Here is an 18,197-nt window from a genome sequence, read left to right as displayed (position 1 = left end):
GGATTACAAAAACTAGAACTATTATGTGTTTGCATAAGGCATGCAATCAGAAAGGTGAGAAATACCTAGTGTTACATGTGTATCAGAGAACAGTGCATATGGTACGTATGGTAAGTACTACTTCAAATTTGATACAATTCATTTTTATGAAATTAAGGCATACTGCTAGTCAGTCATCTTGAAACAATTTTTATTTCTTTCAGATAACTGTCTTAAGCAATCCCCTGAATTTTTATTTTTTTTCTAGTTGTTTTTAATTGACAATTGCAGGGGAAGTGTTGTGTTACACTGTGGTGTATATATGTATATATCTAGAAATAGATTTTTGCTTTTAAGAAACTCGTAATAACTGTATTTTAAGTGAGAAGCAACGTTGTGTTTTTAAGATAAAGACAGCATATGACAATACTTAAGCCACTTCACTTTCAAGTAACTTACTTGTTCCATATTCATTGAAATTTTATGTATTAAAATTATTTTTATTTAAAAGGCACCTAATGCTGTACATAGTCATATCTATTTCCATTTCCTTAAAACAGGTAAAATTTTTAGTACAGAATTTTCTTGTAAAGAACTGAATGATAGAAGGAAAAGAACAATTTCTAGGCAGAGATATTTTAGCCAGAATCATTGTAGTTAACATAGAAATACAATGATTTCCAGGAAAAAAAAAAAAAAATCATAGCAGATTTAAATCTAATTTTAAAGGTACAACACAACTCAGTTGCCTCTGTGCTGTACCTCACAAGTTCTGCACGCTGGTCGAGTCACTGCCTTAGGTAAGAACTGATTAAAGATGGGTTTGGTATAATTAATAGCCTAAGGCTCAGACTTTGCTGGTAACTACTCAATTTTGGCTGAAACTGCACCACAGGCTTCATCACAGCACGTATTTACCTCACAAAACATGACAAATGAGCACTTTAAAAAATATATATTAATTTCCTTTGTATTCATCTGTTCTAGCCAGGATCAAAGTGTAATAATGTTTGTGCATACTGGCATGGACAGAAAATACTGTCATGTGCAGGCACGTATTATATATGTTTATACACAAGAATTTTCCAATTGTAAGAGAAATTCAAGTTACAAATTCTGATTGAAAACTTAAATTGCTAACCTGTCCCAGTGCCTTAATAATGTTCTGACTGAGATCACACCCTCCCACTCACAAGTGCTCTTGGGGATAACATAGCTGAGTCCTAGAAAGCATATTTAATAACTTCTTTCTTCCCTCTAGCTTTTGTTCCCAGCGGCATGCCTTGCCATACTTGTCCAGTCTAGTTTATGTTAGCATTAAGAGTTACTGGACAAAACTAACACTGCTTTGAGACTGTAAATTCAATACACATATTCTGAAAAAAGATGAGTTGAGAATTTATGAAGAAGCTTTGTTTAGGGACATAGTAAATGCAGCAAGCACCCAGCCTAATACCAAGGAGTTAAACTGCATACCAAACTGCTGCTCCTTTAGGGATCTCTGTCCTGCTCCCTGCACTGAACCAAATGGGACCACATAATTTGAGCTTCAGTCATAAAGGGTAAAGTCAAGGTGAAGTGCTCATTGGCGTGTCTCTTGGGACCTTCGTTTTAGTACTCACGTTTTGTGTACTTGGCATTTGAAGCACATCTTCCATGCACGAAAGCAGAGTCTAACTCCCAAAGGTGTTTTAGAAGTGGTCCAGCTCTGTTGCTTACAGTGCTGACCAGAGGCAGGTGGATGCTTCTCAATGAAGCCTAACTGGAGTACAGCAACATCAAGAAACTGGAACCCAGGCAGGAGTGCCATGGACCAGGCATACAGATCTATGGCACAAACCATTCTTGAGCCTCCAAGTGAAAACTGTACAGGTATATTCATGCTAGGCTAAGATAGGAAAAAAAAAAAAAAAAAAAAAAAAAAAAAAACAGAATCTTTTGCTAGTTTTCAGGAAACCAGAAATACCAAAATACAGATGTTCTGTGAGTCAAAAAAAGTGCTGTATATTAACTATGAAACCTTCGCTCCCAAGCACCAACTGAACTTTGAAGTTCTAAACTCCTAAAATAAGGATGGAAAAGATGAATGAAACTTTAGCCAAAGGAGGTGGTATTATTAGCATAGAATTTCTGCTGAAGATACACAGTAGAGAACATTAGTCTGTGCTAATACTTACTGCTGGTGATGGTTTACTTGCCTATCAAAGCTACATTTGTGTACTCTGCTTGTGAGGGCAGATGCAGCTCCCTACTGTTATCTGCATTGTCAAGGAATTAATGACTTGTCTGCTGTTGCTGGAGAACACACATTTTCCAGCATTCTATCGTTTTCTGCCTGAAGCTGAAATCTTCTCTTTTATAAGCTTATACAATAGGAAACTGGCATGTGATTTTTCAGTTCAGCACATCTGTCGAATCTATCTCATCATCACAACTCTAAGCTTCTATGACGATTGTGCTTGGCTTTTTTTTTTTTTTTTATTCTTTTCAGCAGCAGCAGAATACGCAACTTTTTGCTAAATTTCATAACCCCAGGAAGAGAGCTTATCGTGTTTTGTTTCCTGGCATTGAATAGTTTACCCATTTGCAATTTTTAGACTAGTTCCTACAATAATAGTCAGTTACGCAGCAGGTTCCTTCTGTTTCCAAATCACCAGGAAGAGTTAATGTCCTTGAAGGACACCCTATGGCTGCTAACTCAGTTCCTGTTCTGTTGTGCAGAGAATAACATGAACATTTCTTCTGGCTTTATCCAGTAATTCAAGCCGTTCTCAGATCCATCTCCAACTTGCTAAGTACGTAGTTTCTGTCAACCGTACATGCCTGTATAGGAGTTCCTCAGGCACACGGAGCAGGTGCAGTGTACAGCCACTTTCATCAATAATGTATCGTGAATTAGATTTGTTCTGAGGCTCTACACCATAACCTCAATCAAAGTTTCCAAGTCATGCAGTAAATATTTAATTTCTACTTCATCATGTTATTCTCCACTTCTGTTTTTGGAATCTGTGACTAGCTATTAATTTTCTCGATGAAACAAACATTACTTAGTATTGTACTGGAAAATCTTCCTGTCTGGCACTGAGCCAGTTAAGGAGTACATTACAGCTCCTCAAAACAGATCTATCAGGCATCACACTTCAGGGTAAAACAAATGCATTTTCCTCTTGTTGTCTGCTAAATCCAGTCTTTGCCTACGGGGTTTTGAAAAGTTTCTTAGATTGGCATCGTTTTCAACAGGAAACTTGCCAATGTGCCAGATAAAGGTATGAATTCAACTTGTCTTACCTGGAAGAATGTATCCTGAAGCAGACTTCAAATGCCAGGGCTTCTTGATGAATGTGGAAATGAACTAAACAAGTTTGTCTCTCATTATGCAGAACACAACTTTTTTTTCTCTTCATTTTGTAGCTTTTATTATCCAGCATTGTATTGCTTATAATATGCAGTAGCTATTTACTTTGTATACTTAACAATGTATACCAAATATCACAAACTACGAGAATTTAGTATGAAATACAATGTGCAGTACTTTATGAAAATTTATGCTCGCCTTATAACCCTGAGCTGTTCTGTAGCACTAACTTATTTTCAATAAAGAGTAGAAGAGCAGAATATATTTTTTCCACCCATGACAGAATGGTTCTTATTAACCTAAACTCCAATCTATTTTATGGCAGAAATTCTTTGACCTTGAAGAAGAGAATGCATGTTTTCTTAAAGAACAGAAGAATGCTTCCCTTCCCAAACTAAACCGTAACAAATACATGGTGACTGATGGAGCTGCTTACATTGGTAAGTAACCACATCTCAAGAATATTCGTTAGCCAAAAGCATTTAAAAATACCCATTTATGAATGAGGAATCTACATCTGATATGCTTGTTAATTACAATACTGGTCTAATTTCTCTGGTAACCTGGATGAAGCCTGAACCTTGAACCAACTGTCATTTAAAAATTCTTAAATTTATTTTTCCTCTCTATCAGTTTCTCAAAAGCATGCTTTTGAGACTACTGCTTTCAGTAGTTAAAAATAAACTTAAAAGAAAAATACAACATACTTTATGAAGTAAGAATAAATATGATGATCAACATATTACTGGTTTCTGCAATTCAGCAAAGGTGGACTCTCTATTTCCCATGTCATATGGGAAACTGCATAACCTATGGCAGATTAGTAAATAGACCTAGTAAATACTCCATAAATGGCCGTTACTTTCCAACGTCATCTTATTCCATTTAACTATAATGACATTTCAGACACCCTCCTTTTATTAACGTTAGATATGTCTAATTGGTATTTTGGGTTAAGGTACATTTAAATGAAGTCTCTTCATGGCACCTACCAGGAGTTCACTGTCAGTCAAATGCTAACTGAATGCACACGATAAAAATTTACATATATATGCATATATAAAGCTGACTGAGCTGTGCTTGAGCTGAAGGATCAAAAGAGGGCTACTAAATTAAAAAGTAAGTTATAAGATTTTGCTAAGTCAAGGAGAAAACAGGCATTCAAATATGTTTTAGTTGCCAGCTTACTCACCCTGACTTACTGCAAGGGCGTAAAGCCAGTAGTCTCTGAGGGAGTTGGGGCGAAGAAAGCCTGCAAACACAGAAGCAAGTCAACGCACACAGATGAAGAGTAAGACAGTCACAAGTAGTATAGAGAGATGACCAAAAGATCCTCTGAAAAGCTCACATTGATGGGCTCTTAACATGCACCCACCCCTCTCAATCTACCCAAATCTCTTTTCACTTCAAGTAGCTGGGCTCATTCCTCTCTGGTCTGTTAAGTATTTTATAAGCTCCAAAATAATCTTTTTACTCCATTTTAAATTCTAATACCCAGATCAAATTTCATTACCTTATGAAGAGTCTACACAGTATGGGTTCTTAGCTGTTTTTGTTGTGGTGGTGGCTTTTTCCCTATATATATGTATATAAACACACACAGATGTAAGGACACAGAATTGAAGCTGTGCAAAAGTAATACAAATACATGTTAAGGACCTGATTTACCTTCTACTTGAAAGCATAGTAAAAAAGGTCCCTTAAAAAGAGGTTTCAATTTACCATCTTTGACAACTTCAGAATTCTTAACCTTTCATATTGAAGTAGCTTAAGTGATTCCCAAAGAAAGGGTATAAATTTCTCAAATACATTCAAGTCTTATAAACGTTCAGACATTCTGTTTTGATAGATTGCTCTATTAACAGCATTTTTTCTCCAAAATACTGCATATATTATAAATGTAGATCTTATATAGTTATGAGTTCTGGAGAAATACGAAGATGTAAATTAAACACTTGGTTTACCTGATTTCCATTAATCCAGTTACCCTCTTTGACTTGCTACCATCAGCATCTGAAAATCTTATTTATTACCTTATACTTTGACAAGGTGGGTAGTAACCAGTTGAGTAAAACAATAAAACCTGTTTCAGTTTTCTGAAATATCTGTCAAGAGGTAACTTAAAATATCTAGTGGTTTGGTTCAGCATTATGGAGCAACCGCTATTCATCCATGTACTTTAATTTGTTTATAAAGCCCCAAAATATTTTCATTTTCAGAACAAAAAAGGTTAATGGGTAAAGTATATGGAGTTTCTTTTTGTATATATACATATATACACACACTATATATACATATATACATACACAATACACAGAAAGCAAGAGCAAATTAGTTTTGAATGATTACTTTTAAATAAAGAACTTGTTTTCACTCATTGTATATTCCTGCCTTTACTTGTAGGTAATTTTGATTGGGTAGGAAATGCATTTACGCAGAACGCTGGAGCGGGTCTTGTTATCAACCAAGCAGACGCGGGGAACAGCACAAGCATCATAAAGCAACTCAAGGCTGTTTTTGAAAGAGACTGGTATTCACATTATGCCAAAAGTTTACAACCAACAAAAATCCCAAACTGCTTTAATCACAAACTTAATAAAGCAACATCAAATAAGACTGCCATGAGCAATGTGAATTAGAAAGAAAGACTATTTTACTGTTTAGTACAACAATGAAGAATTACAATGGGTGTAGCCCTCTTTCATATTTACAGACAAAAGACTTAAAAAAGCAAAAAAAAAAAAAAAAAAAAAAAAGGTTGATTGGGGGGTGTTTTTAGGAAAAAGCACACTTATATAAACTATCTAAACTATATTCTCTATATTAAGACTTTCAAATTTGTTACTTCTGACACTGAATGTCAATTTTTGCTTCCATGTTAATTTTAACGTTCCTCATTTGGACTTAACAGAAACAGAAGAATTGATTGAGGCTGTTTTCAGATTTTTGCTAATTGTCATCCTGGCTAGAACGAATCTTTGACAGAACTAAGATCCTAGCTATGAAATGGCATTCCAAGATCAGTTATTATTGACATACAAGTAGATGGTAGGTTTACCCTATTAGAAAAGATAGAAGAATAAGCAAATATTCACCTATACAAATCATCCCCTTTAAATAAATATCCAGTCGTATAAGTCTTTTCTAGTTTTGAACATTTAGTTAAAGTATCATCTTTTCTAAATAGCCTTAAAATACATTACAGTTATGGTACTGGTAATTCATCTCCTAAGAGAATAAGAAGGTTTTGAGGGACTGGTGTTGGCCTAATCAAATTCAAGATAATCCCTAAAACCTCTCAGATAAATAAATTTTCATCAAAGTAATATGGATTCATTTCAACGTTAACAGTTATTTCTAGTTATAGTATTATCTAACAATGCACATCTCTGTATTAAAAGCAAAGAACTAGAGATTGCAAGAAAAATCAGTCCAAGAACAAATTTTTCCCAAGGTAAAAGTTTGTCAAGTGTGAAGAATAAAAAACAAAAATGAAATACTACTTTTTGGGAAAGTCAAGGGTTGAGCAAAATTATGCAAAAATTGTTGTTAAATGATGAATATATTCATTTTCACACATTTTTTCTTTCCTGTCACATAAAAAAATTGCAAAATGGCTTTTTTTAAATGTTGTCCACATAGGCAAATACATCAGCATAAACTGAACCATGAGGCCTTCATTCGGGCCACAGTTTCAGTTGGTATTAACAGGCACCTCTACAAACACAACTCAGTTGCACTGAGATGCAACTGTTCTGTAAAAGTGTGAATTTGCTCTTTAAAAAGATTTTTTTCCAGAACTGTATTAGCTTAGTTTCTTAATGAAAGTGTTTCATTACTATCCTGCTTCTGCTGAAGAAATACAGCCACGAAAGCAAACTGCATTCTCCATTTTGTTAATAATTCATGCAACTATTTCCAAATGCAGACTGCTCTCACCCGGCTGTATATTACAGAAGGCACGCTTTGAAAGCAGTGGGTTAAGAGATACCAAAATCAAAAGTGTCCCAATGGATTATTTTAATCTTAAAACCAAGTTAAAAAGCCACCGTGACTTTCAACATACAAGTTTTATTGAAAAGGTTAAAAAAGTCGATTTTGTTTTAAAGTAAGCACAGTTTAGGAAATTAGGAAAAGGTAATGTATGCACAACTTCAAAATACTACTTTGCCAGCAAGAGATAGAGACACACCATGAAACTGGTTAGGACTACAAAAGGCACACTTTTAACAAACACTGTGCATCTTTTGCAATTTCCCAGATGTATATCATCTTACTAGAAAGAATGAAAAAAGAATTAGCTGTCAACATTTACAGAAAAGATTCTGCACAGCTCTAATGTTGAAGAACATTTGTTAATATTCAGATAAACCCATGCAATTTCTTAGACTTCCCTCCTGCAGGACAACATATATTCTGACATTTGTATAAGAAACAAACAAACAAATCTAAAAAGAAAAAGGTCACCTGAGTCACTTTAAGGATGAGATCTTTGGAAAGAGAAAATTTTGCATTTTCTTTCTTCTGTATATAACTTTAGTATACGTATTGCAAGACCGATAGAGATTCCCTAGCACGAAATCTAAGGGGTTTTTTTATTATTATTATTAAATTAAGATACATCCAGCTTCATTTCTGGTGAAACTCTTATCAATTTTAGCCACTAGTTACATCACCAAATGAATTTAGCCTTTGGAGTCAATGCAAAAAAAAGGGAGCGAGGGGGTTAAAAACTGCTTGAGATAGTTTTAAATTTTCTGAGAGAACAGAAATGGTCCCAATGGATGGGTGATCTTAAAGCTTGAGATAAATTTACTACCATGTTTTCACTAAGATTAAAAAAAAAAAAAAAAGACACCCACACCTCCCCACTTTTCAGAGTTGTTAGTTGTAGCACCTGATGGCAATAATATACAAGAAGAATCAACATGATATTTTTCCCTCTTGTATTATCTGATATTAGGAATGTGTTTTTAAAATGACACAATATACAAATAATGAAGAATTTCAGTGCAACAGAAATTTGTCAAATGCTAAAGGTAATCTGTCTTTTTCCAAATCAGTATTTAGTGATGAGATTAGACTGTGGAGTTACCACTGACCTTCTATTTAGCATAGCAAATGAACGATTCAGATATAGTAATTTCACTGAACTGATACAATCTTAAACGTTAACTGAGGCCCTCAGTTAATAACTGCATTCTTACTGACTTGAACAAATTCTGGTGCTTCAATGACCCTCCTCCCCCCCGGGAAAAAAAAAAAAAAAAAAAAAAAAAAAAGCTGATATGTAAAAGTACTTTTTAAAAGTAGTAGTACATTCTGTTTTTATGATGGAATGGTCGGGGTTTTTCTGAGCAATTTTAATGAGAAATAGTGAAATAGTGGTCAGCCATCCTACAGGCGGACTGGCAGGCTCAAATTTAATTTTGTATAATGTATGGATTGCTATTTTAATAGCTATTTACAATGGCAGCAGCTCCAAAGTAGTACAGAAGGCTTTGCTCTGTTACATTAACCAAAAGACAAAGTGCATCCTTGGACTTCAGCAAGTTGGAAATTAATGAAAAAACAAACAAAAAAGCAGATTCTTTTTTAAAACTGTTACAGCCAATTATTTGTTTTAGGTTAGCATTATTCCCATTTAACTAGATTTGCTACAGCAGCCTCAATTCTGGCTTCAGCTCCTTCTGTCAATGTAAATAAATCCGTAGCAAATCCATTACAGTTATTTCACGTTGGTTTAGCAGGGATCAGTCTGGACCAGTTCCCTCTTGCTTTAGTTCTTCTGAATATCACCATTGCACAGCAAATTTCTAACCTTAACAGGAATTTGCATTCCGTAGTTTCTCACAGACCTCACAGGCATAAAATCCAAAAGATGCACTTTCTCTAACCCCCTTCTAACTGGTATTGGTAACTCTGTCATATTAAAGGCAATTTCCTAAACAGAACGGCTTTATTCTTAAAGAATACAGACTGTAACTGTTGTTTGCTGCAAACATTTACTAGTGCCTTATTCATAGAAGTTTTTGTTTAACTGTTCCTCACGTGAAGTCCTGCTAACATCTTGTATCTAGTACTGAAAGGCATACAGCAAGCTTCCTAAGAAAGAAGACTACACATTGTGATGTTTACAGATTGGTACATAGCTCTAGAGTCACAAAAAACAAACGTGATATGTTGGTCCAAACCACAAGCACTTAAACCCAAGCATTTTTATCCAAGTGCAGTTCCTTATTTCACAAATTACTCCTGCCTTTATTATCAGCTAATCTACAACATGATTGAAGCAGTCTGTACTGCCAAGGTGTAAAAATAAATAAAATCCCAGTTCTCCCAACACCTGGCTGGCAGCAAAAGGATCACCACAGAAATTCCTTTCAACCAAGGGTGAAGCCCAAATCTCATATACACCAGTTACTTTACAAATTTCACATGTTATGCCTCAAGCTGTTTTGGGCAGGCTACTACTTTTTTCTGCCTTGTGCATGTACTCTTATTTATCACGCTGCAAGCCAAACAACAAACAGGTATTTGGGGCTTTACTGTTGGGAGTCTTTTTGGTGGTAGGGGAAGGGCATTGTTCTCGTCTTTAACACAGGGAGAAAAAAGAGGCAATAGAGTGGGCATAAAATTTAAGCATTCCCCTTAACTAGTATCTGCAGCTACTTTCACGTTCTCTGTGAAGAGCAGAGAAGCAGCATGATGTGCCATGACACAATGGCCATGACTGTAACCTGACAGGAATGGACTTAAGTTTTTGTTTCTATTTGTTTTTTTCTCCTCAGCATTTTTTTTTTCCCCTAAGAAATGCATATTTCAATGTGGGGTCTTGCTGTACAAGGTTTTACAGGGCCCAGTATTCCTTCCAGCAAATCCAGGCTCTAGAGATTGTTCAGGGGAGAGCAGATAAGAATAAAGTAAATAGAAATGCTCAGAATGCTACTTTCAAGACCTACCTGTTACTTGAATTCCTACTAGCTACCTAAGTTATTTCTACTACATTTTATTGAGTTTTACATAGATAAAAACTGAACTAAGCTGTGTGAATGCTACCTGCCATTTAACCCTAAATCTGAGGAGAAATCCAGAGAATTTCTATGTTGATTTTTTTTGTGACTTTAGTATGTACCTACTGAAAAATAGCACAGACCTTCTGAGTAAGATGGTAACACATCAGCTGGCTATTCCAGATTTTCAAACTGAAGTCATTTATAAATATCTTCCTCCTGAATATCATGCACTTGACTCCTGAGACTGGCCTTATAGAGAGCTCTAAGACATCTTAACCATTCTGGACTTCAAAATTAACCCTTCATTTTAACCCAAAAACACTAACAACATGTATAGTATGTTCCGAGAGAGTGACTTCTGGCACTGTTTTAGTTCCACTCCTAGTCTTTTTATACATATATGTCCATCGTTTTTCAATCACAATCCAATCCATGCAACAAGAATGAATCCTTGGTAATTTTTAAATTCACATTGATACCTGCCTGATGTAAACATACAAGTACATATATTCCACTTTTAACACATGTACACTATAGGAGCTCAGATGATACTTTAGAGGGATTGCTTTCTTAGCAGTAATTTTTCCACTGCAAATACTGCTGGACATTACTTACAAATTTTTCAGTATTGAATCAGGTTGCTCTTGCATCATCACATTGCACAAATGCCTTAGAAGCTTGCCAAACTAGCATATAGAGAAGACCTCATCCAAAACAGTTTAGACAAGGAAAGAACAAACATGCTTTGCACTGAGCAGATGCTGAAGTCAGTAGATGAACCTGAGAGAGCTGCACAATTATCTTAAGATTGGGAATTTACAAAGAAACAGAACAAGGAATCTAGCTGTACTGAGCAGTTCCAACAGGATAACTTAATTTGGGTTTTCATGGAAACATGTTTCTATGCCACTTCAATACGCTGTAACTGTAACAAAGCACTTTTTTTTTTTAATTCAAAATATATGTGTAGGACAAAAATTAAGCCACTGTGGCCTACTTCTGAATACCTTGTTAAAACTAAGATTTTTAACAGTGCAGTGCAATTCTAGCTGTGAATTATTCTACTACAGTGAATGGACTTGGCTGTATTTTGCTCACAACAAATTCTACACTGGAATTTTTTTCTTAGAATAAACCAATTTTTTTTAGGTTAAACCAATCTTTAATTCTGTAAAAAGAACATGCTGGTCTTCCCTTTAATAACAAAAATACAGTTGATTGAAGCTACAAAACAAAAAAAACTACTCTCTAGTCAAGTGGACAACTGTAGCATTCTGGAGGATTCTTTTGTGCTTATACTGAAAAGTTCTAGGTTTCATGTTAACCAATGTGAAAAATGTAAATTATCTTTATCATGATGAAGTTGCAACAACACATCCTGGGCACTACATCACACATTGTAATAGCAGCCCCTCCCTCAACAGCTTAAAATGTAATCAGGAAGAGAGAAAGGTTGGAAAAATAGCCACAGAGTCAAACCAACTTGAATCAATCAATCAGCCACTCATTAATTCATGAGTTAACAGACCAGGTGCTGGCCTAAAAGCTCTGGGCTAACTTCTCATTTTGCTTTTTCCCTGCAAAATCCTGCATTTTAGTCACTCACCCTTCTTTTCTTCATGAGTTTATTCCCATGACTACTTTTAGAACGACAGGAAGGAAACTAACAATTGCAAGCTTAAGATGCTTAATAACAGGAACAGGAGCCCATAGAGTTCTATGTAGCAGGCACTGAGAAGAAAAGCAATACTAGAAATGGGGCTCCTTCTTGTATAGTAGCAGTCCTTAGCACTATGTAAACAAAGTCTTTACAATACCGCACACACCTGCCGTGCTGTGTTCATATCATATGCAGCAGTTGCATATGATCTCTTGCTGTACAAACACAGTCAAGTTGGACAGGCAAATCTCATTCTGAAGTAATACAACAGTAAAAACTAAGAGCAAGTATCAGTCCATCAAATCTGACACATTAATCATGTTTTGTTTGTGTTTTGTTTTTTTTTTGTCATATAATCATCAAAAAGCCAGTTCTCACAGTATTTGTGTCTTCAGATGTCAACAGAGAAATTTTAGGTAACAAGTCTGGAGAAAATGCAGAAAAACAGCTTCTGTAGCAGCAAGCCAGCTGTAACACACTGTGAGCCCATTTTCCAGGTGTCAGTTAGTCAATGCAGTAAAAGCACTCAGATGACCCCGTGTCCATCTCAAATTCTGGATGTCCCCATACCAAATTCCAGATGTGATGTTGAGGCTCCACACATGCAGAAGCAAGTATGTCACAGGAGCTAGACACATCTCTAGCACAGCGCCTTCTGCTGCCTTCCTCCTGCAAGACAGATGGGAAGCAGTACAGCTCCGGCTGGTAAGGGACACATCTCCTTCACTAGCGAATGGGAATACGCACACGTTAAGAGAGGGAGAGAGAGTCAAAATAACAGATTACAAAAGCAAACTCCTGGCCACCGCATACCAGTACATTAAGGTAACAGATTCTGACAGCACATACCAAAGCCATCTACTCGCCTTTCCATTCGCATGTATGAGTGTGCCAAAGCTCACTTTTTTTTACAAAACAAAGGGCAATGCTTCTCTCTGAACTAAATGCTCCAGGGAGGATTACACTCTCCTCTTCTTCCAGCAACCACTGCCCCCAGTTCTTCCTTTTCCACACTCCCCTTTTTCATTAGCCAATGTTTCTGCTCCCTCCCTCCCTCTCTGCCCATTATCTGGCTTTTTCCTTATCAAGCTATTACTTCCTACATGCTATTTTTGTAGGAATCCTTTGCTGCTTTCTACACAGCGATGAATACCCACTGCCTGCAGCTTGGGTGTTGTGACATCCTGCGATATCACTTGTACTGGCTTTACTTGAAGTGCCAAGAAAAAGGAAGCACATGCACATACTGACTAAAGACACCAAAAAATCTTTGTTACTATACACAATGACAAGAAAAAGCAGAAGGTAGGCATTATAGAAAAAATATCTGCAAGGGGAAAAGGGTTTAAGTCATAATCTTCGCTCCACTTTGCCTTGACATGTCCAAAACCAGGCTCTAGAGCCCAATTTTTCAGACCTCACACACCTTAACACAAGCCTTGCCTCCAAACTTTTTGTTCGCTGTTGGCTTGGGGTCACGCACCAGGCTGGCACGCCAAGCTAGGTAATAACAAGCAAGTCAAAACCACACACAACTTCAAACCACATATCCCCAACTTTACCCTCCAGGTGCCCTTCGGCCACAGAAAGGGTCTAATCTAGGTGCTGATATCTTGCGATATCTAAGTGCTTGAAGCTCTCTGCTGTACAGGAGTAAATGAAGACAAGAAAACCTCTCTGTGGGTGTGACTTTGGCATTGCATTGTATTCTATTTCCATAAACAACCTAAGAGTAGCAGGAGTCCTTTGTAAGGTTTGCAGGGCAGGAAGGGTATGTACTATATGAGTATACTACTGTACTTCCTCTGATGGGGGTGAAATCTCAAATAGAAAAACCTGTCTAAACTTATTTTGAAAACTGCATGGCCAGCTTATGCAGTAGCTAGATATGTGGCAAGGTTGCAGTGTTACTCTCTAAGGAGAATACAGTAAATATGCTTATATTTTTTGTTTAATTCAAGCATTGTGTAGTCTCCAAGCTCTACTACGAGAAGTATGGTAACTTCTCATTATCCTTCCTATTTCAAACACAGTATTTATCACAGATGTGTACAATACGGTGGCATAGCTTAGGCCTGTTATATAGGTCAGTATCTGCAATGCACATGAGAACATAGTTTGCCACTGCAAAGGAGACTGGCTGCAAAATCTATTTTGGATAACCCAATTTATATTTAAGAAAATCAATGTGTGGTCATTTCTAGAACTGTGAATAAGGCAACTGCTGCATGCTTGTATATTTGATGAGTTTTATTATACTATATCCTTATATGAATGCCTATGCAGTGTAAATGCTTTAATATAAGATACTGAATTTTTTTTACATATTATTTTCTAAATGATGCTACATTTTACTGCATGTTTGTCCATTTTCTGCATTGGTACACAGTGCAAGCAGGAAGACACAATTTTAATAACTCATACAGCAGCTCTTCAAATCCATTACAAAACCACGTTCTTATGTAAAGACTTTTAACTTGGCAAGAATTGTGCTTCCTTTAAACAATGGGCTTGGTTCATAGCAATACCTGTGTAATTAACGTTTACTTACTTAAAAAGTCACCAAGGACATGGGGCTATTGACTGATGCAAACCAGTATGACAGTACATTTTGATACCTTTGAAAATGTAACTCATCTGCACTTGTTAGGAAAGCAGATGACCCGTCCTGATTCAATTTGAAAGCTAATATTCTAGTTTAAAACGTCCAAAACTGAGCAGTTACTGTGTTTCATGCTGCAGAATGATAGGCAACATAGAATTTTTATTTTTTTTTGAAAACAACTTTCTCTTGAACTTAACTCTCTCAAAGTGAGTGAGTTCATGTTATTTGTCTGTGAGCTGGGCCCACTGTTTACAGCGTTACTATATGTAACCAAAGGTCAATGTACTTACTGAACTGAGCAGATTCCTTCTTTGGAAAAAATAAAAAAAGAGGCTGTCTTTGTTTTTGCTGGGGTTTGGGGTGGGGGGGCGTGTTGCTTGGTACAGAAGAGTGTTGCTGCTGTACCAGTACATTTTAAACATAAAGAAATCACTGGCTGAAAGACTAATGGTTAAAAAAGCATTGTCAGTGTTTCAAAGTGGGTAATATATTATACTGCTGCAAACTAAGTTACCAATGATACAACACTAAATGAAGAAAAAAAAACAATGCATTAGTTTAAAGCTATGTAAATATTTATTTTAATGCCACAGCATCATAGCTGTCATTTTTCACTGCTTTGATATCCAAGGATTCCTATTACTACACGAATGTATTTCACAAGCTTCATTTTTCGGTTTCAATACTTTCATTCAAAGCAAAGTAACTCCTATTTCTTTGTACTGCACTGAAATAAAAGAACCTCGTTTCAGTACATAATGCTTTTCCTATTTTCTTTGTGTTCCATCTCAGTCAGTCTGTTTCTGTGAGCACTGAATCCCAGCCCCAGCCCCCAGTCTCCTGTACCCCCCAGACTGGAGGCACGCCCCAATAGGCACCTGGTGCCTCCAGCTGAGATGCACAAGGGATGCGCAGCGCTGGCACACCTCTGCCACCTCCACAGCTACTGGAACACAGGTCTTCTGTATCGTGTTTCAGGTTTCAGACACACAGACCACACCTGAACCACGTTTTTAGGCCCATCAGTCTCTCCATCAACCACGTTCACACTAAGCAGACCCAGCCTATGAAGCAGTCTTGTTGGCTATGTCTACATTAGTAAAGAGGACAGGGGCACAGTACAAGCTCAAACAGTACCTCGTGTCTTTTCAACACTCCGTTAGCATTCTCTGCCTTCCTGCTGGCCCACAAGCGCTCTTCCAGACTGCGCCCATACAAAGCATACTGGGGCAAGACGTACTGGTGACCGTCCCTGATGCAGTCTGGCCACAGCTCCCCTGGGGAAGAAGAGGGAAAGCACAGATTAGGCAACTGCTAATTGGCATCACTCAGCTATACAGCCAAGGCACCACTCCTCGCCTCTTCACGTTTAGATGTGACTATTCACATTCCTGAAATTACACTGGCCAAATCTGAACCTGTCAGATTCCTGGTGTTAGGCACGGGCAGCCTTCTGCAGGACACCGTTTACCTGTGAACACTCCAACCCAGCAGGGAAATCCATTTTTGCATTTCCAATTCATCCCTGACTAACCAGGACAATCAATTGCTGTTCAATAGCTACCAACTGCCCCATTACTCAAACCAGAAAGAACAACATTTATCAGAGATATTATAATACCAGCAAAAAAAAAAGCTGAAAAGAAGCAAAGAGCTTAGCAGTGCTTTTTAAGTTCTAGAAATCATTAAAGCTGTCTAACCCGATCTCTGCCAAAGGACAAGGCCATATAGCCTCACTCTGCACTTCAAGCCCCAATCTCTTCTTGGGGTTGTTTCTTAGACCAGCAGGAGGCTAATTGCAAAGGGGGAATTAAAACAAGATTTTATGTAGGGTAATGAAATCGAAGCACCTGAAGATGCTGCAGTAAGCTACTTGAATAGCTCAGCTTATCAGCTGGTACCAGTAAGCGAGATATTCACATGGCTTAGATTCTTTTTATTTCTTGTTCAGGAAACAATTCATCAGAAAGCAGCTACTCAGTAACAGCACAGCAGCAGATACAATTTCGACATTAATAATTATTCTTGCACAAAATAACCTGCAAAAACACGTGCATCTGTACTGGCATTTGATACAGGCAAGTAACATTAAGTGCAATAAGGTACAGCAGATTTTTGTACTTGGACAATTGCATAGGACAATTTAATAGTAGTAACAGTTTCTTCTCCCTTATGTTTATTCTTTCCTCTGAGTATTACAGAACAAGAAGGCTCGTTGGCCCATTGCACATCAGCCTCCCTCCTTTGCTCCCTCTCATGCTTTCAGTTCTAACGCCCCACCTCAATCCCAACACAGTTTGTTCTGGGATGTAGCCAGGAATGACAGCACAGCCTGAGTTAATGTATGTAGTAGTATACTACATGGCCCAGAATTTTATCTGCTGTTCTAATTCAATATAAAGTAAGGTTTTCAACCTCCCACCATATCTGAAAGAGCTGTAAAGCATTTGAAAACTTAATACACAAAAGATCTGTAATATGTGACAGTTCAGGTCCCCTCACATATCCTAAAACCTGGATTACAAAAATAATAATGATCCTAACGAAAAACCTCTACCTAAAAACCCCACTTTTCCTGCTTAGGAGGGGAAAGCCTGTTCCAGCAAGAGGTGCTGCTGTGCACAAAGAACAGAAGGATACATGTATATGGATAGAAGTGGAAACATTTTGTCTATGGAAATGGAGAACAGGTGTACTACAGCCTAATCTGCTTTCCACTGAAGTGTGGGCTAGACAAACTACAGGAGAAGCAAAATGGAGACTGAAAACAGCAAGGAAGCCAACTCCAAATGTCAATACTTCACATAAATATGGTTTTATTTGGAAGATCCTGTAAACAAATTTTAACATGTCTATTACACTGTCTATTTCTAATAGGCATCTTCTTGACTAGCGAAAGGCTGCAACTCCTAATTCTCCTAACAGGAATGGTCAACAACCAATACTTACACTTCCCAGGAGATGACACAGCCACTGGGATTTTCTGTAGCAGAGAGTGCTCTCACATTCTGTTAAGCCCATGGGAGTCCTAAACAGAGTAACACAAAAACCCCTTTCATCTAAAACCCTTCTAACAAGCTCTAGTGCCGAGTAATTTGTCGTACGGAGACTGACTCGTGCTCCCTGTAGTCTGAAACTGGGAACACGTAAAGCACCCAATAAGCTTAAATGGAAAAGGTAATGTCTGATAGGAGATGAGAGGAAGCAGAAACTCTGGAAGTAACTGCATAACCACCACTCTCAGTTGCATGCACTTCTGTAGAAGCTGGTTGTCATTTTACTAGAAAGGAGGCTTTTGACCACATCGGTTGCAGCGAGGTAAGTTTCTGCTGGCCAGACTCTGACCCACACTGTTTCACATACACCACTAATGTCATTCCTCATTAAATGCAACAGGAGTGACCAGTTCAGAACAAAGACAAAGAACCAATCCCCGTGAAGAGAAGGCCGACTTCAATTCCAAGATGTCCCCATTTTATTCCAACAGTATCATGGAATCACAGACTGGTTTGGGCTGGCAGGGACCTTACAGACCACTTGGTTCCACCCCCTGCCATGGGCAGGGACACTTCCCACCAGTCC

At 37.4% G+C, this 18,197-nt stretch overlaps 1 protein-coding gene and 1 long non-coding RNA gene across 16 annotated transcripts in view; one reads left to right on the top strand and one right to left on the bottom strand.

Moving 5' to 3' along the window:
• Window positions 1-9,508, top strand: part of PLD5 (phospholipase D family member 5) — a 177,515-nt gene extending 168,007 nt beyond the window's left edge. For all 15 annotated transcript variants that reach the window (XM_068676321.1, XM_068676320.1, XM_068676327.1 and 12 more), the window contains 2 exons: window positions 3,660-3,774; window positions 5,738-9,508. In XM_068676321.1, coding sequence (XP_068532422.1) covers window positions 3,660-3,774; window positions 5,738-5,973 — 351 coding nt within the window. In that variant the 3' untranslated portion in view covers window positions 5,974-9,508. The remainder of the gene's footprint in view (window positions 1-3,659; window positions 3,775-5,737) is intronic.
• Window positions 9,509-12,362: 2,854 nt separating this feature from the next.
• On the bottom strand, window positions 12,363-17,732 carry LOC137853683 (uncharacterized). The gene is made up of 3 exons (XR_011094660.1): window positions 17,565-17,732; window positions 15,753-15,892; window positions 12,363-12,679 (listed from the first exon to the last, which is right to left on the bottom strand). It is a non-coding gene; the product is annotated as an uncharacterized lncRNA (long non-coding RNA).
• Window positions 17,733-18,197: the final 465 nt, after the last annotated feature.

The sequence above is a fragment of the Anas acuta genome, chromosome 3 (assembly GCF_963932015.1).
Source record: "Anas acuta chromosome 3, bAnaAcu1.1, whole genome shotgun sequence".
Lineage (NCBI taxonomy): Eukaryota > Metazoa > Chordata > Aves > Anseriformes > Anatidae > Anas > Anas acuta.
This window is presented reverse-complemented; position numbering and strand designations above follow the sequence as displayed.